Below are 21,370 nucleotides of genomic sequence, written 5' to 3'. Positions count from 1 at the left end.
CGCCTTAGACCAAACAGCGGTGAATGCCTTCTGCGTACGTGCCTAATTCGACGAGACAACGCGCGATCGGATTTGACTTCCGAAGCCAGCCTGCCTCGCGGCTCCTTGATCTCTAGTCCCTCGCCGTCTGCCGCTGGTACAACTCTATCATTCTTCCAGCTCCCCGCTTTCAATTTATAAATGGCACTTTTTTTCTTCCTGAGCCCACTGATGCGGCCCAGTCTGCGCCTCTCAAAGCGAGTCGGAAATCGCCGCGAAGTGTGAGGCGAACCGACGCTTCGAGAGAGGCAGATGCCGCTTTTGGCCGACCGCATCCGTACGCTCCGGGATGCCGCTTCGCGCACGCGATTGCTGAGAGCGACGGCAGGGAGAAAAAGGGGGGGGGGGGGCGCCCGGCCCTCTCTCTCTCCTTTCATCCTCCTCGCCCATCGGGGTTTGAAGCGCGCGCGCCTGCGCCCCAGTCGAGACCCGAGCCGGAGCACGGCTGGCAGGGTAGGCCCGGTCGACCGTGGCTGGAGCTCCAGACGCGGCGTTGGAGCTCTGACGGGCCGCAGGACGATGCGCACGCTGCTGTCAGCGCTGAGCGCCTGGCGCGCATACGTCACGATATCGCTGCTTGAGTCGACGCTGGCGCAAGAGAGGTGAGTGTGCTCGGGTGGTCCACTCGCTTTTTCAGTCTATTTTTGTGGTTCCCTTTCCATGGGCCTGAGTACCTTAAAACATGTGTCTCGGGTCGTCCACGCGATATAATAGCACCTTGTGCTTTGCCAACTACCCATTCAGTGAAACTCGGTGAGAGCAAGTTTGTTCGAAAGCACTTTAATGTGTGCATGAAAAACAGAATTGCAATTCACTGAACTAAACAATATTTTCCTTGCCAGAAACCTGTACAGGTAGGCAGGCAACAGACAACGCATACGTTTACACTAAGCGCGTTGCGCTTTGTCGCCTCTTCGCACAAGTCAGAGTTCTTCTACGGGACATACAGAAAGGCGGCCCCTTTAGGAGCATTTGTCCTTATTTCGAAGAGATCTTGTTTTTGCTAAATGCCACACGTTAAATTATTTTGAAGGTATGTGACCGAACTGCAAATAGAAACAGCGCGACATTGTGTACTGCTGGTTATGCTTGTAATTTAGCTAGTTTTTCGAATAAACATACTAGTGCAGTGCTCAATACTTGTCGCTTGCATTTCCATGTGCTTTTATTCCACTCTAAGTTCTGTATTTTGAGCACATTTCAGCCTCAAAATTTCCCCCTGACGCGATCGTAAACAATATTCTGACGATAAACCGAAGAAATTTTATGTTTCCTAGAAAAACTTTTTTGCTCAGTACCAAAATAAAGCTTCATCTTGGAAACAAGATGAAGGATTCTAGGTGACCCTGCTACTCTTATTGCCCGGGCTACGGAGATTGTGCTGTCTCGTGTGTAGCTGGCAAAAAAGTAATCTCATTCTCATCCCCGATTCTCTTCCTTTCACTAGAGCTTATGTTTGACTTTTATTATCATGTCTTCTGTTTAGCTTACTTTCATGACGCATTCAAAGCCAACGCGCACGAAGCAACTGGGGTAGCGAGGCAAAAAACGCATGACTGACGTCTGACGTGAACAAGGCCTTCAATCGCTTTAATCATACAGAACGAGCAAGATACCGTAATTGTGATAATTAATAAATTGCCTTCTTTTTGACTTCTCTTTGGACGGAGGCTATTCTTCATCCTAAACGATTGTCACTTCATATCTTCTTTAGGCGATCAAACGGAGCGTTGGACGACTTGGAGAAGCTAGACGATCTGTTAAGAACATACGATAGACGAGCGCTTCCTACAACGCATTTGGGTACGTCTCTTTGGCTGATTTCTCCGCTTTCATCTACCTAGTTTTAATTGCAACAGATATTTCGGTTTGACGGAGAAGGAAAAAATGCGGAGGCTTATTCAGCTCTAGCTTATCTGTTGCGAAAGGCCAAGGGTGTAGTGAGAATATACTCGAAGTGCATGCCCAGTTTTAGTGTGAAAGCCTAATTTTTTTTTGTTTTAGGTGTCGTACCTTCAAGGTACACTGTTTTGCCAGTTTCCTTTTCACTTATGTCCCTCTGAGGTTTTAAATACGCTTCCCATCCTCATCATATAAAGGCTGTTTTCTTTAAAATTCGTCCTGCATTGATCTCTTTCTAGCATTGCTAAGAAGCGAAATCACGTACTGATAGTGCTCATAATTAGAATATTATAGGCACCATGCCACTGGTAAGTGGGACATGAGGATTCAGATGTTATTACTTCACACTTTGCCTTTTAGAAGCAATGTCAACAACAAAAATTCGAGTATTTTCGCTTAACTCAAAGCTCATTACTTAAAGTTTCCTGCAAAGAAAATGCCTGCGTGGTTCAGCGTTGGGTTGTATCTGCATTTAGCACAGTGCTTACAAAGCTTTTCTGATCTCAAGGAAACATCAAGTTGAACATTGAAGACTTCTTCGTATCCTTTAATCCTCAGTTTGTGAAAACTCGAGCGCTGTAACTCTCTTGTGTGCGACGGAATATTTGACGTGATTTTTGCGGTAATAAATCCTGCAAGCCCTGTATAAAAGAAAAATAGTTCAACGGAACGGCAACGGCAGAAAGGCTCATTTCAGGGCCTGGCACTAGATAAAAAATAATAATAGGTGGTACGTTTGCATAAACTAGGACTTAGGGTTTTGACGTCCGTAATTGGGCAGGAAAAACACTTTCATTCTGCAATTTCAATGTCATTTTTTACGCATTGATTTAGCTTCATCTCACTTCATTATATGGATAAAATCTAGGCGCTAGTGCATAATGTCAGTTAAGCATGAATCTGAAACAGGCCAGCCCTGTTGGATATTTAGTGCGGAAATTGCACCATCACTGAGGAATTTTTTAATCCATATTTTACAGTCGAATGTTCTAACCATCAATGCTAGAAAAAAAAGGCTTTTCAAGGTTGTCTCTTTCTGACACCACTTGCGCCAACTAAGAAGACGTTCCTCTGCTTAAGTGAGATAAGACGCTAACGTATTCTCATTCTTCCCAGATGTTATTCAAGCAGAACAGTGATGACAATGTGCACAGGGTTTCAGGTGATAACGTGTCGTTTATTTCAATACCGACGCTAGGCAGTACACTGGAAAACAATAGTGCTGGAGAAAACGCCGAGGAAAAAGGAGCAGTGCCAGTCCAGGCTGTGCGCGAATACAGCGATAAAAAGACAGCTATCCCGACTGGCTCGGCGGAGGAATAGAATTACCGCTCTGGAGAGTCTACTCGACAACATACGGAAATAAACCCGACAGGACGCAAAATCTAATGCTACAGCATGCTTTCACTGAAGAGGGTAGAGCCGAGAGAGGGGTTAGCACACACTATGGTATAAGCACTGCGAACGTGCAGTAAAAGTTGCCGTGAGTAGGCGTGCGTGGACTGAGCACTGGCAGCGCTAGAGAAAGGCGATGAGGATAGAAAAAAAGAAAGAAAAAAGAGGCGTGGAAAGAATGAACTCAGCGGGTGGCCGGCTCGTACGAGTGCTCTTGCCAGACGATGTGCATCTCTTGCGAACTGTTTTTTGTTTCTGTCTACTCTTTTCTGTATAACGCTATTTATGAGAGTTGCCTAAAATCGGGCGCTTTGTTGCTTTCTCCCGAGAATCTAAAAGTTTAATGGGAGGTCTGCGGGTGACAGCTTCTGTTTTCTTCACAGCAATAGAAAAAAATAGGTTAATGGAAGTTCTGAAGTATGAAGGCAAACATAGCAGCATGAGAGGTCTTCGATTATTTCTATTTCTGATTTTTTTTGTATATGTGTGCATGTTGTGGGGCTCGGCGGGGGGGGGGGGGGGGGGGAATTGGGGCTTTCACCTTACAGAATATGCGCTTACGAAGTGTGCTTCGCCATTACAGGGACGCCGACAAAAGTGGCCTGTGAAATTTACATACGCAGTTTTGGCTCAATAAATCCTGCTACAATGGTAAGTTCTTTCCCTGGAATTTACTCTTTTTTTCGAATAAAATTATTGTTATCGACTAAAGAAAGCGTAAATGAGGATTATTTACTGAAATCGTGCAAAAAGAAACAGCCAAATGGGGGTGCACTTCTTGGTATGAATGTGCAACGCAATGTTTCATTGAATGCGGCCAATTTCCCTTTTTCATTTTCAGTCCTGCAGCATTGCTAATGTGGTCACTTTGGTCGGAATTCTATTTTTAGCCCTTAATTTGCACTGGGAGGCCTTTCACAGCCCCTTAAATCTGCGCTTACCGAGATTGGAATCGTTTCAACAAACTTAGGACGAGAAGTGGGCTTCATAAATTCTCGTTTTCGCCACCATCTTTGCAACGCGCATTGTCGCCAAGCGCTCTCACAAACAGCAACGTGAAGCTCCCGTGTTATTTTCAATGAGGCGGAGTAGTCTGTCGGTAAGGACCAATGATCCAAGTCAAGTTCGGCTGTAATCACAGGCGCTCATTCATATGGGATTCTATTTTGTTGAAGAAATAACTTTGTCTTCATCTTACAAGAAAGTGGTCTAGAATTGATGCCTATCGAATGTCCAGATGCCTACCCGACACCAACGGCCTGTATAAGAAAGCAACCCGAGATATTTATACATTACCAATTAATTAACAAAAACAAACAACCTGTTTTTATTCCCGCTTTAAGTGTCGCACATTTACTTCTCAAAAACACTTAAAGAAAAAACAGCATTCTTGGTAGCACATTTAGAGCATGAACATCTAGCGTGACAGTTACAATTTAACGCTAGAAACTTGGCGTAGTTTCATGTAGTTGCCGATGTAGTTTGTTACCAGTGAGCTATAGTGGCTACTTTCGTTAGCATCATGGTCGGAATCTTGGTGAATGCACCTTACGGCGTACCAGCAGTAGGTATTCTGCAATCTGCAATGAGTATTTTGAGAGCTTTTGTTTCCTCTGGTTGAAAAAAAAGCAACCTCTTAAAGCGGCATGGAGTTAAAGTTCCAAACCACAGGTCTGGTGTGTGATAAATATCTTTTAAAGCTCAAGCTATTTGCGCAGCTTTAGAAGTTAGTTGATTTCCGCCAGTAAAAGGAGCGGCGCTATTGCTCTAAATGAGTCTATCTGAAAAGATGCGTACATTCAGATTCCAAAAAAAAAGATGTACAATTCCAGGCTCTGCAACTTAAAAACAACAAAGCTTAAGTACATACTTGCGTCGGTAGAAATAGCGATTCTTTTTTAGAAGCAATATTTTTAAGCAGTGTTTACCCAAAATCAGGCAAACAGAAAGAGCAGTGCTTTCCAATGTGGCTTAGGGTAATTAAGCAGAGCAAGCTAATCACTAACGGCTGGTAATGCTCTGGTAGTTTTGCAAATGGAATCAATATGAACGACTGCAAATATAAGAAAATTATCAGGTGTAGTAAAAATAAAAAAAGGTAATTTCTTAAACCCTTTACTAAAATGCGAGGTTCTAAAGAATTCATGCTGATGACTTTATTTCTTCTTCCTAGGATTATGAAGTGGACCTTTATCTTCGACAGACTTGGCAAGACGACCGCTTGACAAGCCCAAACGTATCCAGACCCCTGGATCTCAATGATCCCAAACTCGTACAAAGAATATGGAAGCCTGAAGTTTTCTTTGCAAATGCTAAACATGCGGAGTTCCAGTACGTCACTGTGCCGAACGTTTTGGTGCGCGTGAACCCTAATGGAAAGATATTGTACATGCTCAGGTGAGTCGCCCGTTACCCACCTTCTGTTTGCGTTTTTCGCTTTGATACAAGTCGTGCACGTTTGAACGCAATATTTGCCCCACAGCCTCTCTTCCCAAAAAATGTAAAAACCATCTCCTTCGCTTTCGCTATGCCTAATGATTTATCATTGCTTTACGGTCTGCCCTCCATCCTCTGCCCCCCCCCCCCCCCCCTTAAAAAAAATGTAAAACCATCTCCTTCGTTTTTCCTATGCCTAATCATTTATCTTTGCTTTACGGAATTGCTGAAGTAAACAGCAGGTAACTCTAGCCTCGCGCACGGAATGGCAACCACTGTTCACCATTTGTATTTATTACACAAAAAGAATCATCACTTCAGGAAATTCTAATAAATTGTTTTTGGTTTGGTTTATGGGGGTTTAACGCCCCAAAGCTTCCCAGGCTCTGCGAGAAAAGTGTTTCTAAGCAAGCTATGCATTAAAGCGTTCGCATACAGACTAGGCGTGTTTCCACAAGTTAATATTACGGCAACCGCATTGGCGTGCAGACGAGATAACACGCGTCCTCCTACAGACATTCTTGAAGGAAAAGCAGACGAAGCACCCGGAACCAACGTTTTGGCACACTTTAGCTTTGTTACGCTACTGACACGTTGACATCTGCTAAAATGTTAGTGTGAAATGCCTAGCACTTTAGCCCAACATTTCCCTTCGATGTTTTTGTATGCCTTGTGCTTCGTAGCGTTGAGTTTGGGACGCTACGTATAACACAGAAAAAAGCGATGTGCCTTCCGTTGAACGATCTCATACTTACAATTGGTGAAAAAACAAAAAAAAACAAATTATATACTTCTACGTTGCCTGAGGTTTGAAGATTACCTTTAATGCTCGTAATATTTTTCTCTTAAACTGAAATTCCGAAGACGGCAAACCTTAAATCCACGCGATGATGCTTGTGATGAAAGTGCAGTGCGCGAATTATTGTAGTTTTCAGTCAGTGCGAGATGGAAATCGTCAATTTGCGATAGGGAAAAGCTAACGACGTTGACCCATATACCCTGTGTGTTCTACACTTTATGTATTTTTTTTCAGGCTAAAGCTGCGCTTCGCTTGCATGATGGACTTATACCGCTTCCCTATGGACTCTCAAATTTGCAGTATAGAGCTCGCGTCATGTAAGTGCCCGGCTGTTCTGCACTTGTCGGCGAAGTTGAATGCGATCATGTCTCCTTGCCTCTTAGTATTGTGTGTGCTAAAGCGCATAATTCGGTGGAAAAGAAACGCCAGAGTATTGTTGCTCCACGAGTGAGTTCTTAGCACGCTCAAGGAATTCTCGATTTTCATGAAAGCGAGCAGTCACGTAACTTTCCTGATCTTTCAATGCCAAAGTCACCTCTTCGGTTCTCGATATTCGAGGTCGTGATTGTCTAGGAACTTCCTCTTGCATCCGCGCTTCGACTCGGCTAAATAATCGATGTCATGCGCGCGCTCCGGCAGAATGAAAGACGCCCTGTATTCTCGTCTTATTTTTCTGCCACTGTTTGTGCAAATAATTGACTGAGTCAGTTTACTTTGTTTACATGTATTTTATTCTGTCAGAGAGTGAAGCCCGATTTTTTCCTCAATAGTTCATTTTTGTTTGGCTGTTTCCTTCGGATATGCTCGTGTACTATGCACACATGGCTTGTGAAGTAAAGAAGACAGCATGTTTTTGCATCTTCAACTGAGGCATGTTTTTTTTAATCTCCTGAAGGTCATTTAAAAAGTTACGAACTTTTCACCCAGCTGCAGCTGTCATGGGTATGTGTAAACAAAAAAACAAATAGTAAAAATGCGACCGCATTTGAATATTTGTTGTAACTTAAGAGAATAAGCAGAATGGTTTGCGTCATGCTAGTCGGTTCGCATTAGCTAATGTGTACCCATCAGCACAGCTAGCAGCAGTGAGATAATCGCAGTAGCTTCTTCGCTGCAAGACAAGGCAAAAGTCTCCTGCTTTATTGCATCGTGCGGTGTTGCGATGGCCGAGGTTGGGTCCAATAATATGTGTATACAGTTTTTTAGTATTATTTTAAAATACCATCTTTGTTTTTTTTTTCCAGTCTCGAAAACGACTGAAGAGCTGCACCTCGAGTGGTCGGAATCCAATCCCATTATACTCTTCGAGGGCCTCAAGTTACCGCAGTTTGAGATTCAAAATATAAATACCTCAATCTGCATGGAAAAATTTCACATCGGTAAGTAGGGGTTCTTGCGAGACCAGCTTGAGGAGCCATTATGACAGACTGTTATTAATAGATTATTTTCTGCCGTGCATATAAAAAAGACAAATTTTAGCCGGTTAGTGCCAGTTTTGAATGCCCTCGAAACGTTCCCATATTAACGTCATTGTCGCTGTGATAGAACCATTCTTCCCACGATGTTTTTTTAGTTCCGTTTTACACTGCATAACGGTTTTCATTTTATAAGGGTATATTTATTTTCTTGTAGATTGCTTGTTGACTGCCGTGAAGTGTGTGTGTGTGAGTGTGTGTGTGCAAGCGTGCTGTGCGTGCGTATTCGTGTTCGTGTGTGTGTGTCGTTGTGCACGCGTGTGCGTGTGTGTGTCTGTGTGTGTCCGCGCGCGAGCGTGTGTGCGGGGGCGGGTGCGCGAGCGCGATTTTTGTGTGTGTGTGTGTGTGTGTGTGTGCAAGCGTGCGTGTGTGCGTATCCGCGTGCGAGCCTGTGTGCGTGTGTGTACATGTGTGCGCGCGTGTGTGTGCGCGCGTGTTGTGTGCGTGTGTGTGCGTGTGCGTGTGTGTGTGTGTGTGTGTGTGTGTGTGTGTGTGTGTGTGCGTGTGTGTGTGTGTGTGTGTGTGTGTGTGTGTGTGTGTGTGTGTGTGTGTGTGTGTGTGTGTGTGTGTGTGTGTGCGTGTGTGTGTGTGTGTGTGTGTGTGTGTGTGTGTGTGTGTGTGTGTGTGTGTGTGTGTGTGTGTGTGTGTGCGCGCAGTTTGTATGTGTAACTCTTTGTAAGGTTCCGTTGTGTTTCCTCCGCCCCTGTAGAATGTGTGTCTAAGGCATATACGAAGCTTAAATAAATAAAAGAGTAAGGCAGAATACGTTTTGCCGTTTTTTGGTCCACGACGCATTGTGAACGAGCCATGGTTGTCTCTTAATTTTCTTCCCCTCCTTCATTATCATTCGGGTTCCTCTCGTCTTTAATGTATTATGCTAAGAATCGAGCTTATACACACTTGAGGTAACGAATGGTTCGACTTGAGCTAATGCGATGTGATTTTTATATGTTCATAACGTACCAAAATAATATCTGTCACGAGAGGCTATGTTTTTCCGCGCGTACAGTATTTTCCTTAACTCTCTTGGTTAAGGTTAACCCGGACATAAGATTGCGAGTCTAAACGACCGTGTCCATTTCGGATATTGTCCGCAAATAGATTAGCTCTAACCTTGTGCTGTTAGAGCTAATCACGCTTAGTTCGCTTACTTCTCCCGCACATTGGTAGCTTTACCTAGAATTCCAAAAATACGTAACCTTCACTCCTGCTTTATCTCCGTTTTTTTCTTAATCTTGCTTCTATTGAAGATGAAGTAGGCTTCGCTGGATTACATTTTAGCCGCGTAGATGCAAACTACCTACCCGAAACGATGAAAGAACCTTACTAAAAAATGTCTAAGCAGGGGAGCGTTCACGATTAAAACTTAGTAAAACTTTCTATAACAACCTGATTGTTCCAATTGACTTTTTCTCTCTCTTTCTTTGCTTTGTTTTTCACATGGTCCTAGTCGCAACCGAGAACTTACATTTTTGCGCGTCTTGTTTTGCAGCATTTGGCAATATAACAAGAAGCATTCGTCGTTTTCAATCTTCTCGTTGAATTTCTTTCACACAGCTAATGGTTTTTGGATTACTAGTGTGCAGCGAAAAAATTTTAAAACGTGAAACGTAGACAACAGTGCTTTTTTTTGTGTCAGTCTTCGGGACAAGAGCTCAGCTGCAGCTGCGCATGCATGTGGTGAAGCGAAAATTGGTGATTAAAAGCTATATGAAGAAATATCTTTGGATTCGAAGTAACGTACGGGGCAGAGCTCTGTGAACATCTAAAATACATAGCAAGTTTCTTCTAGAGTCCTAAAAACTTATAATCTCTCGTATCATGTCGCAGTCAAGGAAATTCACACTGCACAAAGACGAAGCACTGAAGAAAAGCTCAATGTCAACGATTCAAGCTGATCCTCTTTCTTCTCATAATTCGTTCGGTTATACTGCACAAAATTCACATCATTCTCGGTATTTGCTTCCAATGTATAATGAGGAAAGCGGCAAGCAGACTTTCCTGCCTATAGGTTATCGCCAATCTGAAATACAAAATTGTAATATGCATTTTTTTTCTTGAAAGTAAAATGATTTTTCAAAATTTTAAAGCACCAGCCTGAATACCCGGCATGATGTGGATCTCTAAAAGTGCCTAAATAAAACAAAAGTGCGTGACAAACAGCCACGAAACAAAAAAATGATATCTCACGGTTGTAGAAAATGCCCTCAGAGTGGCGCGTGTTGTCACACAGCCCAGTAACAGCGCCGCACTGCTTGCCTCAGCTAAAATTATGTGTTTCGTGCTTTTTGCATCACTGCTGTAAAGGTCGCCGCCTGAAACCGTTGCGCTATTGCTTTGTTTATAGCAGTAGCTTATGACACGGCAAACTCTAGCTGCTCGCCTATTGCACAATGCAGTGCGAGTCCTCAAGTTGCATGGTAAAGAGTCTGCGCCCTTGGATCCTAGATATATAGCGTCAGTGTCGCAGCAGCTGCATCTCTATAAAATGTGGTGGCTGAGTATCGGTTGCTGTGATACTTTGGGCCAAGTACATTCTTTTGCCAGATGGTAGCTAGACTAGGATGGACAGTAAATGTTGGCATGGGTAGAATTTCCGCTGCCAAAGGTAGCTTAAGACGCCACGCAGATATACCAAATCAAAATGGGGAAAGAGCAACATATAATAAAAGAAATTTAAAATAAAAATAACTGTGGAATGGCGTACAGTTGTGCGCGCCTCCACTTAACCTTCAAGCTCTGTGTGGGTGAATGCACTCCTGCCGACACCGAAACAAAAATATTGGAAATAAATATCAATAATATGATGGTAACTTAGAAGAACCCCTTTTTGAATGCCGTTTATTTTATTTTCTGAGAAGCACAAACTAACAGAAAAAATATGAATAACAGGAGACGTTTTACAGCACGTTTTCATTGCACAAACAATTTAGTTAAACTGTTGGGTAAGCAGTTATGATAGAACCTGCAATAGTAGGGAAGGTGAAAATAACCGATTCATTTTATGAAAGAAAATCAAATTATCTAATACGAGTTAGAATGGAAATGAACTGTTGTGTACAGCACGTAGAAAAGGTTTGTATGAAGTAGATAGATTACTGTGTAGCAGCGCACTCAATAACACTGAAACACACATTAGATAAATTCCTGGGCGCTATTCTTCCCTTCGAAAGAAAAATTATCAAGAAACTGTCTTACTGTCTTGAGATATAAAATATATACGTAAATTTGTAACTAATTCAATCAGGAACAGTAACCCTTAAAGAATTCTATTCCAAATCTACCTGTAAAAAATATAAATATATCACAGAAGAAAAAGACTTTAATCAGCGCTAGTACTCATTCGTACCGTTAGGCCGGTTGAGGCTACAAAATATGAAACGAGGAAAAGTGAACATGAAGAAGACATCCTTGCTCGGTATCACCATTTCAGGACAGGCCTGGTTTAAGGACAACTGTAGCCATTAATAGCCGACGTCGTCTAAAACTACTGACTTATCAACGGACGTCACCGTCACGCACTTATCTGCACGTTATTGCTGTCAAAAATACAACCAGCTGAGCCTTCTAACAAGTGGCTTATGTGTGGGATGGAGTCAGGAGATAACGGTGCCTATCATTACTAACCTCCTAAGAAAGATTCGTTGCGTGTTGTTGGGCCTATAACAGGAAAATAAGCAGGTTGTCTGTATCGGTCAGTTGAGATACTGACGGACAGTATGCCTGGAAAGCTAGTCTGGAGGAAAATGAGTAAACCGAAACTAAGGGGTGTACCTAAACGTGTTTTTTACTTACATAATTAGCTTGATTAACGAAGCCCAGATATTTGAGTAATTCTAATGGAGACCAAAATACCCTTGAAGAGGATGCTCAGCGCTTGTGTGTGCAGTGCCTTATTTTTCCGCGCTGAAAGTATGCGCTGAAATATGAAAATACCCTTAATCTCAAGAATCGTAGTGGCTGCCCTGCACGCCAGGCTCAGAAACGTCAGCCAGAATATTATTTGCTATAGACTAGTGTAAGTTACAAAAGTACAAAAATTAGTGCTATAGAACAGATCAGCCACTCAGATGTCTTTATTAACAGCTCACAAACTGAAGGCCCACTTGCTTCAATTTGCGATGAATCAGGGCGCTAATACTGCATGCACCAACCGCATGCAATAGTGAATTTTGATTACGTATCTTATAGTTATTATGTGAAAAACTCACGACATTATACAGTATTCCGATTGGCAGGTGTTCAGAAAATCTAGGAACCTACCAAAACAGCTGCGTTGTTTAAGTTCCCTAACTTGCGCGGAAGTGCAGCGACATATAACATACGCGGACACGACTACCATACGTGGAAACCAGAAGCTGCTGTCGTATTTCTTTTTTTTGCCCGGCAATGCAATGCTTGCGCATTCAATGCAAGATGAAGCGTGTGTGGGCTTTCCGTGGGAATTGTTTACGGCTTACCTAAGGCTGGATACTTCATTCGTGTGCGGGCTCAATTTCAAAGAGGGGAGTGAAATGCATAAAGAGAATTCTTGAAAAATTTCGAAACCTTCTAACCCAATCTGTATTGTCTGCGTTATTAGAGAATCCAGTTTCATTGTTTATTATCTCGGTCATTCGTAGAATATTATTAGGAGCAGCTAAGGCTTCGCAGAGAAAAGAATTTTCTGAATGCAATCTTAGTGATTTATTTTTTGGTCATTTATATTTTAGCCCACACATTCACGGAGATAATCCTGAAGCAATTGCTGTCAAGAGAGAATCTTTCTTCTGGCTGCTCACTTCTGGCTGCCCACCAGATAGGATGTTTCCAGTCCTTTCTTCCCTCTTTGATTGCGGGAAAACCGACTAAGGTTCTCTTAGGATCACTACGTTCATTCACAACGGACTGTGGATTGCTTATACTTTAACGCACTTTGTGCGTTAGTGAACCAAACATACGGTTTGCTTTTACGAAACACGTTGTTCTCTTTAATTTCAGTTTTACACCGGGTAATGACTGCATCCCATATTATATGTAAGAATTATTTCTTTTTCCGTCACAGAGCTACTTTTTATGAAGGGAGCAAATTTTGCCCATCATGTGTTTTTCAGGCATCGCTACATGTGCGCAATAAGTTCAATATCAGGGCAGCGTCTTAGCCTTTTTTGAATACAGCCCTTGAATATGAATAAACACTTTATTTTATTCTAAAAACAAAGTGAAGTGCAGGGAACTCGGAGCGCCTTTTGTAGGCAGACGGGACAACTCAATTTAGAAAAATCACAGAGGCTTGGCAGGATTTTGAGAAAAAGAAAAGAAGCAATAACTATTTAAAGTATTCGTAGTGTGACCTGGCAACCACGAGAAAATGGGTTAGTGTTTACGAGTCTACTTTTGCGATGAGTAGACCAAACATGGTTAGGTAAGAGGACACGAAGTGACCCGGATAAACAATGTTGAATAGTAAAGGCTGATATCGAGGGTGTGAGTAAGTAAGCGCAAATATTGAAGGTTAAAGGGACATCTATGCCACAGGAAACTTTTTTTTTTGTAGATTCTTGAAGCATACACGCCCCCAGTATTACATAACTATACAAGGATGACCTGAGGAGATGCGCGGAGATAGCGGCCTGCTCTTACGCTGCTGAGAACTATAAATAGCGTCCACTTATTTTACAGGAGAGTACAGCTGCCTGAAGGCCGACTTCCACCTCCAACGGTCTCTGGGATACCACATGGTGCAGTCATACCTGCCCACCGTGCTCATCGTGGTGATATCGTGGGTGTCCTTTTGGCTCGACGTCGAGTCCATCCCTGCTCGCACCACGCTCGGCGTCACCACGCTGCTTACAATTTCATCCAAGGGCTCTGGCATCCAGTCGAATCTGCCGCCCGTCTCCTACGTGAAGGCGATCGACGTATGGATGGGCGCTTGCACGGGCTTCGTGTTCTCGGCTTTACTCGAGTTCACCGTTGTCAGCTGCCTGGCCAGGATGCAGGCGAGGGACAAGGTGACCGCTTTCTTTTTGTTTGCAACCTTTTAGTAGAGATACCAACACGCAACAGGCATTGCGCCCAAACGCTTTTTTTTTTTACAACTATGAATTAGGGATGCTAACATGGACCCGCAGGTGCATTCAGAGAATAAAAAAGTAAGCACCCGGCAAACACTAAACATATAACCTTGAAAAACCTTGATATCTCATCAAATTTTGCAGTACCTTAGAGCTCCTTTTTTGAGCATTTATTCTGACTTTTAGCTTTACACGACTACGGCGAATAGCTTTCTTCTTAACCTAACCTTTACCGCGAAAATATGGAGCGTTTAACTGAAGTGAGAGACTTGGAAGGACCTAAATAGGCCGCATGTACGTTTATAAGTAGAGTGCGCAGGGATTTATTACCAGCACAGGACCCCATTAAACCTATAATAGACGAATGTTTACTGCTTCTCACTAAGCCATCGACATTGCTGGTATCTTGGGTAAGAACGGAAACACATGCTTCTGTGTCATTACTGGTAGCCCCTTATTATGCACAGCTTGAAAACTTTTTTTTTACGCCAACCCAGCTTTGCTGCCGGTGCAGTTATTCTGCTTCTCTCAAAATTTACTTTTTTTCTTTTGCTTATTCCACAGAAATTTTTAAAATAACGCTTAGCTGTTGCTATTCTAATGGCTACTTTTTTTTTCCTGAAGTCGGCCCAAGGAAAATGCACCCGCTTATGTCCCATCGTGCCCGAGTCATACGCACTCGGGAAAAACGGCAGCTCTCGACGGATGCGTCTTCACAGTCGCGCTGCAGCGAAGCGTGCGCAACACTCCAGTCCCCACACTGGACAGTACCTCTAAAAGTTCTGACTGCTGCTAAAAGCCCTCGCTGCCTCGACGAGGGAATAAACCAGGAGTGTTCGCTCCGGCATGGCGCGTAAACGAGGAATGATAACGGTGCCTGGTCCCCCCTCGACAACAAAGCGAAAATGATTTTTCACTCTGCTTTCAGCAGCGAGCTCGCGCGAGGTAGATAGGCGCATTCGTTGCTTCAGAGTACCGTCCATTGCAGTACTATCTCTCTTACTCCACGCCGCAGCAAAGAGCAATGAGACCCCGCCGCTCCGGGCACTTGCAAATGGCACTTTCGCGTTGGTCATTTGCTTGCCTCGAATGCGCAGAAAGCAGGCTGTATGCCTGGCTTTCCCTTGCTGTGGCGTAAAAAAAAGAAAACACGGAGAAAAGTACTCACAATTAGTGCAACACAGAGGTGTAGCGAGCAGTAAGCCAGCAGAGCGAACATGAAAGCTTGACAACATAGCAATCCTTGCCTTGTTCAGAACACGGCATAGCTTACATATTGTCGCGTACCGAAGAAGGCACTCCGGCTGTAGGAAATCTGATGATGTGAGGTACTAATTTACTTATTTGGACGAACTCTTGCCCCCAAAAGAAAATTAGTTCGGAGAAAGTCCACTCGGCCGTTAGCGAAGATCGAAAAGCATCTCTCTATTGGTCACGTTCAATATAAAAATGACAATGAACCTTAGACATAAGGTGCCTATGCGGCAAATTCGGACATTGTGTAAGCATTAGAACGCGGCTGCAATCATTCCAGAGAAATTTGGTTGCCTCTTGGTTTACAAAAAAAGCGTTAAGGTTGCGTGCTGCCGGTCATAAGGAAATAAATTGAATTAACCACTATTACGAAGACTCCCTGCAATATTAATGGCGGTGACTTAGAAACAGCGTAAACGTAACCAGTTCAGGAAGGATGTGCGGGTGCGAAATTGTAACACGAAGTATCTTCTAAACATTTTACACTAAATCTTTATTTAAAGCTTTATTTTCTTAAGTGCGCACAAAGCTGAAAGCCGCACATATCTAAAGTATTCGCTAAATCTACAGCACTTACTATGTATGTGAAGATGATACTAAGGAAATCTTGAGCGCCATCATCCTTTAGGTATCCACAAAATTAAATCAATACTGTCTTTCGGAGCGCATAAGTATTTCCATTCCATCCGTGCATTCGGCAGCATTTGTAGCTTGTAGATGCGCAGCAGGGCACAGAAACAGCTTCTAACACATTTGAGATCTCTTAAAAAAAGCGAACCCTTCCACGGTTCCTATTCGATGATATGTGAGAATTTCTGCAGCTTGATCAAAACCAGCGTCGATTTACTTTCGGCGCTTCGGTTCAAAATTTTTCTAATGTTGTCTTATTTTCCACCTTCTTTGAATTATTTCTGGTGATAGCATTTGTCCTTATCTTTACACCTGACATTACGCGCTGCTTCATTATCAGCTCGTACTGTACTGAGTTTCCCTTTGTATTATGGATAAAAAAGTGTTTGCCTCCTTGTGTCTAATACCTAACACCTGTTCCTTTTAGGCAATAATGCCGTTTTTAACACTTTATTCCACAGCAGAAATGTCTACTCTGATACTTTATCTCTTTCAGACACGCATTATTATCTACTGTCGAAAAAAATTGTGTAAATTTGCGTGTGTGTATATGGAACCGCTACTTTCATGAAAACTTCCTTTCCTCATACACTAAAGAAAATCATGCTCGCCGCACACTGTCTCACTCGCGAAATTGCAGCATTATTGTTCCACCAAAATAATGTTTGCTTATAATAATTTTTCTTAGTATCTCAGGTTGTTTCCGCAACGAAACTTCATCGTTCATTAGAAGAACATTCCAACGTGTCAGAGAAGAACTAAGTGACAGCACCCCATTGCACTTCTTAGGCGCGCTGCAGAAGTTCATGGCATCCTTATTTATATCTTGTTTTGAGACAGCGACCTCTTTTTCTTTCAAAGCACTAAATTACCTGTAATTCTGTATTCTGTCCAGCAAGGATCTTCAAGCAGCCGACCTCACTGACTTAGTGCAAACAGCGCTAGATTTTTTAAAAAAATTTTTGAAAAGTTCCGTGCACAATCGTGATACCTTGGCGCAAAAGGAATCAGACAATATTTGCTAGATTTAATCAGTCAATAAACTCTCCGTTTAACGAATGAATTTTAAGAAATGAAATATCCGAATTAGGAGGGAAGCAAGGAATGCTAGGAACCAGTTACTTTATTGGTCTTGAAAATCGAACATTCATTCTTTCTGCTTGGGGTTCTTGGAAGAATTTCTTCGCCGAAACTCTTATCCACTTCGACCTTTTCTTTTTCAGGAGTCAAACATGGTCACCACAAAGCATGGAGTGGCCATTGTGAACGCCGTTCCGGAGAGCCAGGCGCCCATCCAGTGCACCGTTCGGGCAAAAACTATCGACCAGGTCTGCCGTGTAGCATTTCCGGCCATTTTTCTTGTCTTTAACTCCATCTATTGGCCGTACTTCATGTGCTTCACAGGCTAGAGCATTGCAGACTAATGTTTCGAAGCACAGCGTGTCGTATTTACCCAAATGCCGGTTCGTTAACGAGGCACCTCGCTAATTGACCCTGTAGCGTCCTTAGCCAGCGGCGCAATCTAGTTTAGAGCAGGGAATGACGTTGCATTTAAGGCGAACAAAAGTATCTGGCCCCCGGCCTCAGCTTCCCCCTCTCGTTAGTTTCAGTCGATTTTCTCGGATGAGACTAGGAAGGTAATTCGTGCCCTGCGCACGTTGGGTGGCAATGGCCTGCTATTTAAAGGCATGTTTTTCACAGCAGCTACGACCCGTCTTTGAAAAACACGTTCAGTGTGATAAAAAAACGGCATAGCATTTTAGACAACTAGGCGTTATTTGCCGTGGTGGTGCTTCAGCGACGAGTGTGAATATTTCAGAGGCTTGTCCCGAGCTGGTGTGTGGGCAACAAGATGCTTTAGCAGAGAAGTAGAGAGTACTCACCTTGCTGCAAGCATTTGAACTGGAAACGTTCACGAGGTTGTAAAAAGGAGAAGGTTTCACTTTTGAATTATACGGATAAGCGCACTTTGCGTTTTCTCATGTAGCATAGATTACATAAAAAACCAAAATTTCCAGCAAAAAAATATTACTATACGTCTCCGCACTTGGTGATGCTTACAACACTTTTTGAGAGAGAGAAAAAGCTGTAGAAGATGTGTGGGGCCCTTCGCCCGGAGGAGAATCTGAGGAGTGTAGCTTCTGGGGCCTCCGGTGCGAAGCATGAGAGGAGGGAGATGAGTGGAAGGTTTGGATGATTTTGGCAGGCCTATGTCACGTGGTTTAGTGAGAGGAACTCCTAGCAGTGCAAGACAGTTGCCGAGGTATTAAGTAGGGTGGAAACGGTGCAGTAATGCGAAATGTCTGCATGTGTGGGACTGACATTTGCGCAAAACTGTGACCAAATCGAGTGTCAGGCTTGGTTCGTGCAAAAAGGGGGGAGAGGTTACGAAACCTCTATTCTACGTGGTAGCCGAGGATTTAATTGCATTGATTTGGAATGGGTGACAGTCGGGGGACACTGCTCTGCTCTGATGGATGTGGCACCCTGTGTACAGAGGCTCGGGCTACAGGATGACTTTGCTGATCGCCAAGTATAGTCTTATGGCCAGAAGTATTGAGAAGTTTTGGCAATGTTTTCTGTAGGCTGCTGAGTAAAGTTTAGAGCGCGGGGAGTAAGCTTGCCGTCAGGGTAACGGCATAAAGCGGCTTGGAAGCCAGTGAGCACGATTGCAAGGCCGATGGGGGTCATCTTTCGTGCCATACATTCGCTAGAGCTCCTGCGCTGTCGAAACACGACTACCGGGGTGCAAATCAGGGTGCATGATTCATCGGATTACGGACGGCGCTGTTCAAAACTTTGTGATTCTTGGTAAGCGCGGGAAAATTATCGCCATCCAGATTTTATGAGGCAAGACACGTAGCTTGCGCCCTGTTACGATGTTTGGCGTGCTTACAAGAGTGCGACGTGCCTACTAAGGTACCAGGCGTCATTGAACGTTCCTTGTTGTCTACTTAAAGAAGTTTCTGAACGTTATTGTGTGCATGATTGGAAGCATGATTCTGCAACATGTGTCCACATGAAGGTCAGTCGATTATTGGAGGAATACGATGCGTGACGTGCTCAAGATAACATGGCCGCCAGAGAAAAGCCCAGTATCTTTCTGATGCCCGCAATCACGCACACACGTAGCTTTCTATGGGCGATTCTATATGAAGGAAACAAGACAATTTTGACTGTCTGAGCTCTCCTACATTCCGTAATTCGAGACAGTTTGTTGTTTTTGTAAGCTAAAAGCTGACTTTCTTTCCTTTTATAATGGTAAATCGCCTTTATTGGCATGCTGTTCAAGAAAGTTGACGTTAATTACAATGCTTTAACAGAATATCTTATCTTGCGATAGGGAACTAACTGCTCGGACCAGGTTTCACTGAAGGGTAGAACATGCTATCATCATTAACAAACACATCCGTGCCAACATCAACACCTTATTGTGGTCCGTGTACTAGTCCTAATTTCTGTGGCATTTTAACATCTCATGTGCTCGTAACAAAACGATATGTCGCAAAAGGTTAGGAACTTTTGTTTTGTTTATTTTCACTTCTACTATATTACGCTACTTCTGGTGTGACTCGAAAGTCTTCAATGGATATATGAAGCTCGCAAAACGCAAGAACCATGTTTTTTTATGTTTCAAGCATTTTTTCTGTTAATAGCCGTTCTTAGAGTTCATGTTGGAGTGTTTAAGCAGGTTAAAAGCATAAAGATTTGTTCTGAACGAGCAATACTCGACTAGCTGATCTTATGTCCTTTGTGGCTTGTTTCACATCGCTCTTGTATATTGCCCTGTAACGACAGGTGTGTCGCCAATGTTATCCCGAACACGTATTGAGCCATCGGCGAGTGATTCTCTGCTGTTGCACATCATTGTATATTTTTTTAATAAAACACCCTGTAAATTTCTTTTCACAAGCTATTTTCTCTGTGCCCACTTTCTTGCTACCTTAAGAGCCCTGCAGGCCTCTAACAGCAAAAAAATAAAGGAAATCTTAATAAAAATTTGCGGTGCATAGAAAAAAAATAAACGCTTCTCTTGATTTAAGTGGCCCTCAAACCCACCCGTATTCGTAAGCCTCCGTGATTTTTATTGTTTTTCCTCCTTCGCAGTTTCAGCGGTCAACAAACGCTAAATATTTCAGTGTCCATTGTAGGCACGATCACTCATCGGGCGAACCGTTTCTCCCCATGTTGAATGTGGCAATTCCGTTGGTAAATTTTCTTCATTAAAATCGCCTATAACAAACGGAATGGCAAGTCCTTCTCTAGACGACATAAAAGGGGGAGCACACCATAGACATAAGAGAAAAAAGTTACGGTCTAATTCATCGTTTAGAGAAGGTGTCTGCATGCAACGCTTTTGATGACTTGCTTAGCAAGATTTCTAATACGGTTCATGAATGCTGCTAGCAGCAATATATGAATCTTTCTCGGGCCGTATACGTGTCTTTGGCGGCGTTGCAGTAATTTTTTATAGCATTCGACGTCCGGATCGTCCACTGTGTCCTTTTTCACGCTCCCTTATAAAGCTGCCGGAGACGAGTAGTAAAATATCTTGGCTGCTCAGCATACCGCAGAACCTGAATACTCTGTACATGAAATCCTAAACATAACTCGTGGCACTTCAATCTCTAAGTCCCCCAACCTGAAAAAGCAGTTCTGCAGCTTTCTACGTGGTTGTAAAGAATAGGGGTTTTGATTGTTGTTGTGAAGCAGACCGATGAAGACTGTGATAACGTATGCTTTTTGCATTTTGTGAGTTCGGTAGGCGTCACCACCTGCATTCGCATGCGATCACTACCAGCTCTCTTGGAGTATCGCCGTAGCACAGGCGCGTCAAGGGGGTGGCCATGTAGCTACTAAAGGCGCAATGGCTGCTCACTCAAAGAGGACACAACAAAAGCAACGTAGTGGAAGGGACAAAGACAGAGAAGATGGAGACAGAAAGAAGCACCCGTACATGTCTCCGGTGGCGTAGCGCACGTGGATATCTGTATGCAACAAATCCAAGGTACAAATGCCACCTGCACTGTGACGTGGCCTTTTGGTCACAGCGCTGCAGCACACAGTCTCGTGAGCGGAGGACGTAGATGTGACGTGGTATGGACATGGACTCCACGTCCTGAGAGCAATCCTAGAATCCAGCATCCGCGCTCTGTTGGAACAAGAAGGGACCTAAATCGGCAGAATGACGCCTTATGCGGGGCGCATAAAGAGGAACGCTGCCAATCATGCGACCGTCTCCCATCGCCAAAAATATGGTCTCTCGTTTCAGGCTACTCTTTTTGATGCCTGCAATTGTTAGTGGTTGTGCGATGGAACAATCTCAGGGCCTCCTGGGCTGCGGTTTACTGCTAGAGGCGTGTGCTCTAAAGCAGGAGCTGAAC

The 21,370-nt window shown here is 43.4% G+C and overlaps 1 protein-coding gene across 2 annotated transcripts; it reads left to right on the top strand.

Annotated features, from left to right (window-relative positions):
* Positions 1-475: 475 nt before the first annotated feature.
* LOC149339233 (glycine receptor subunit alphaZ1-like) lies at positions 476-19,889 on the top strand. Of its 2 annotated transcripts, XM_089547997.1 has the most exons (8): positions 476-641; positions 1,754-1,842; positions 3,920-3,987; positions 5,510-5,733; positions 6,806-6,888; positions 7,816-7,950; positions 13,708-14,039; positions 17,210-19,889. In XM_089547997.1, the coding sequence occupies exons 1-8, from the start codon at positions 559-561 to the stop codon at positions 17,393-17,395; spliced, it is 1,200 nt and encodes a 399-aa protein (XP_089404123.1). In that variant the 5' UTR covers positions 476-558; the 3' UTR covers positions 17,396-19,889. The 2 variants fall into 2 exon arrangements, with proteins under 2 accessions (XP_089404123.1, XP_089404124.1); XM_089547998.1 differs by lacking the exon at positions 1,754-1,842 and having other exon boundaries at positions 501-641.
* The last annotated feature ends 1,481 nt before the right edge of the window (positions 19,890-21,370 follow it).

Source organism: Amblyomma mixtum, chromosome 6, assembly GCF_055824585.1.
Source record: "Amblyomma mixtum isolate Tamu chromosome 6, ASM5582458v1, whole genome shotgun sequence".
NCBI classification, from domain to species: Eukaryota; Metazoa; Arthropoda; class Arachnida; order Ixodida; family Ixodidae; genus Amblyomma; species Amblyomma mixtum.
This window is presented reverse-complemented; position numbering and strand designations above follow the sequence as displayed.

Excerpts from the sequence above, each read along its gene's own strand:
- LOC149339233 (XM_089547997.1), top strand. The coding sequence starts at position 559 with ATGCGCACGCTGCTGTCAGCGCTGAGCGCCTGGCGCGCATACGTCACG. Across the intron at positions 6,889-7,815 it reads CAGTATAGAGCTCGCGTCAT|TCTCGAAAACGACTGAAGAG; the intron begins GTAAGTGCCCGG and ends TTTTTTTTCCAG. Across the intron at positions 14,040-17,209 it reads GGATGCAGGCGAGGGACAAG|GAGTCAAACATGGTCACCAC; the intron begins GTGACCGCTTTC and ends TTTCTTTTTCAG.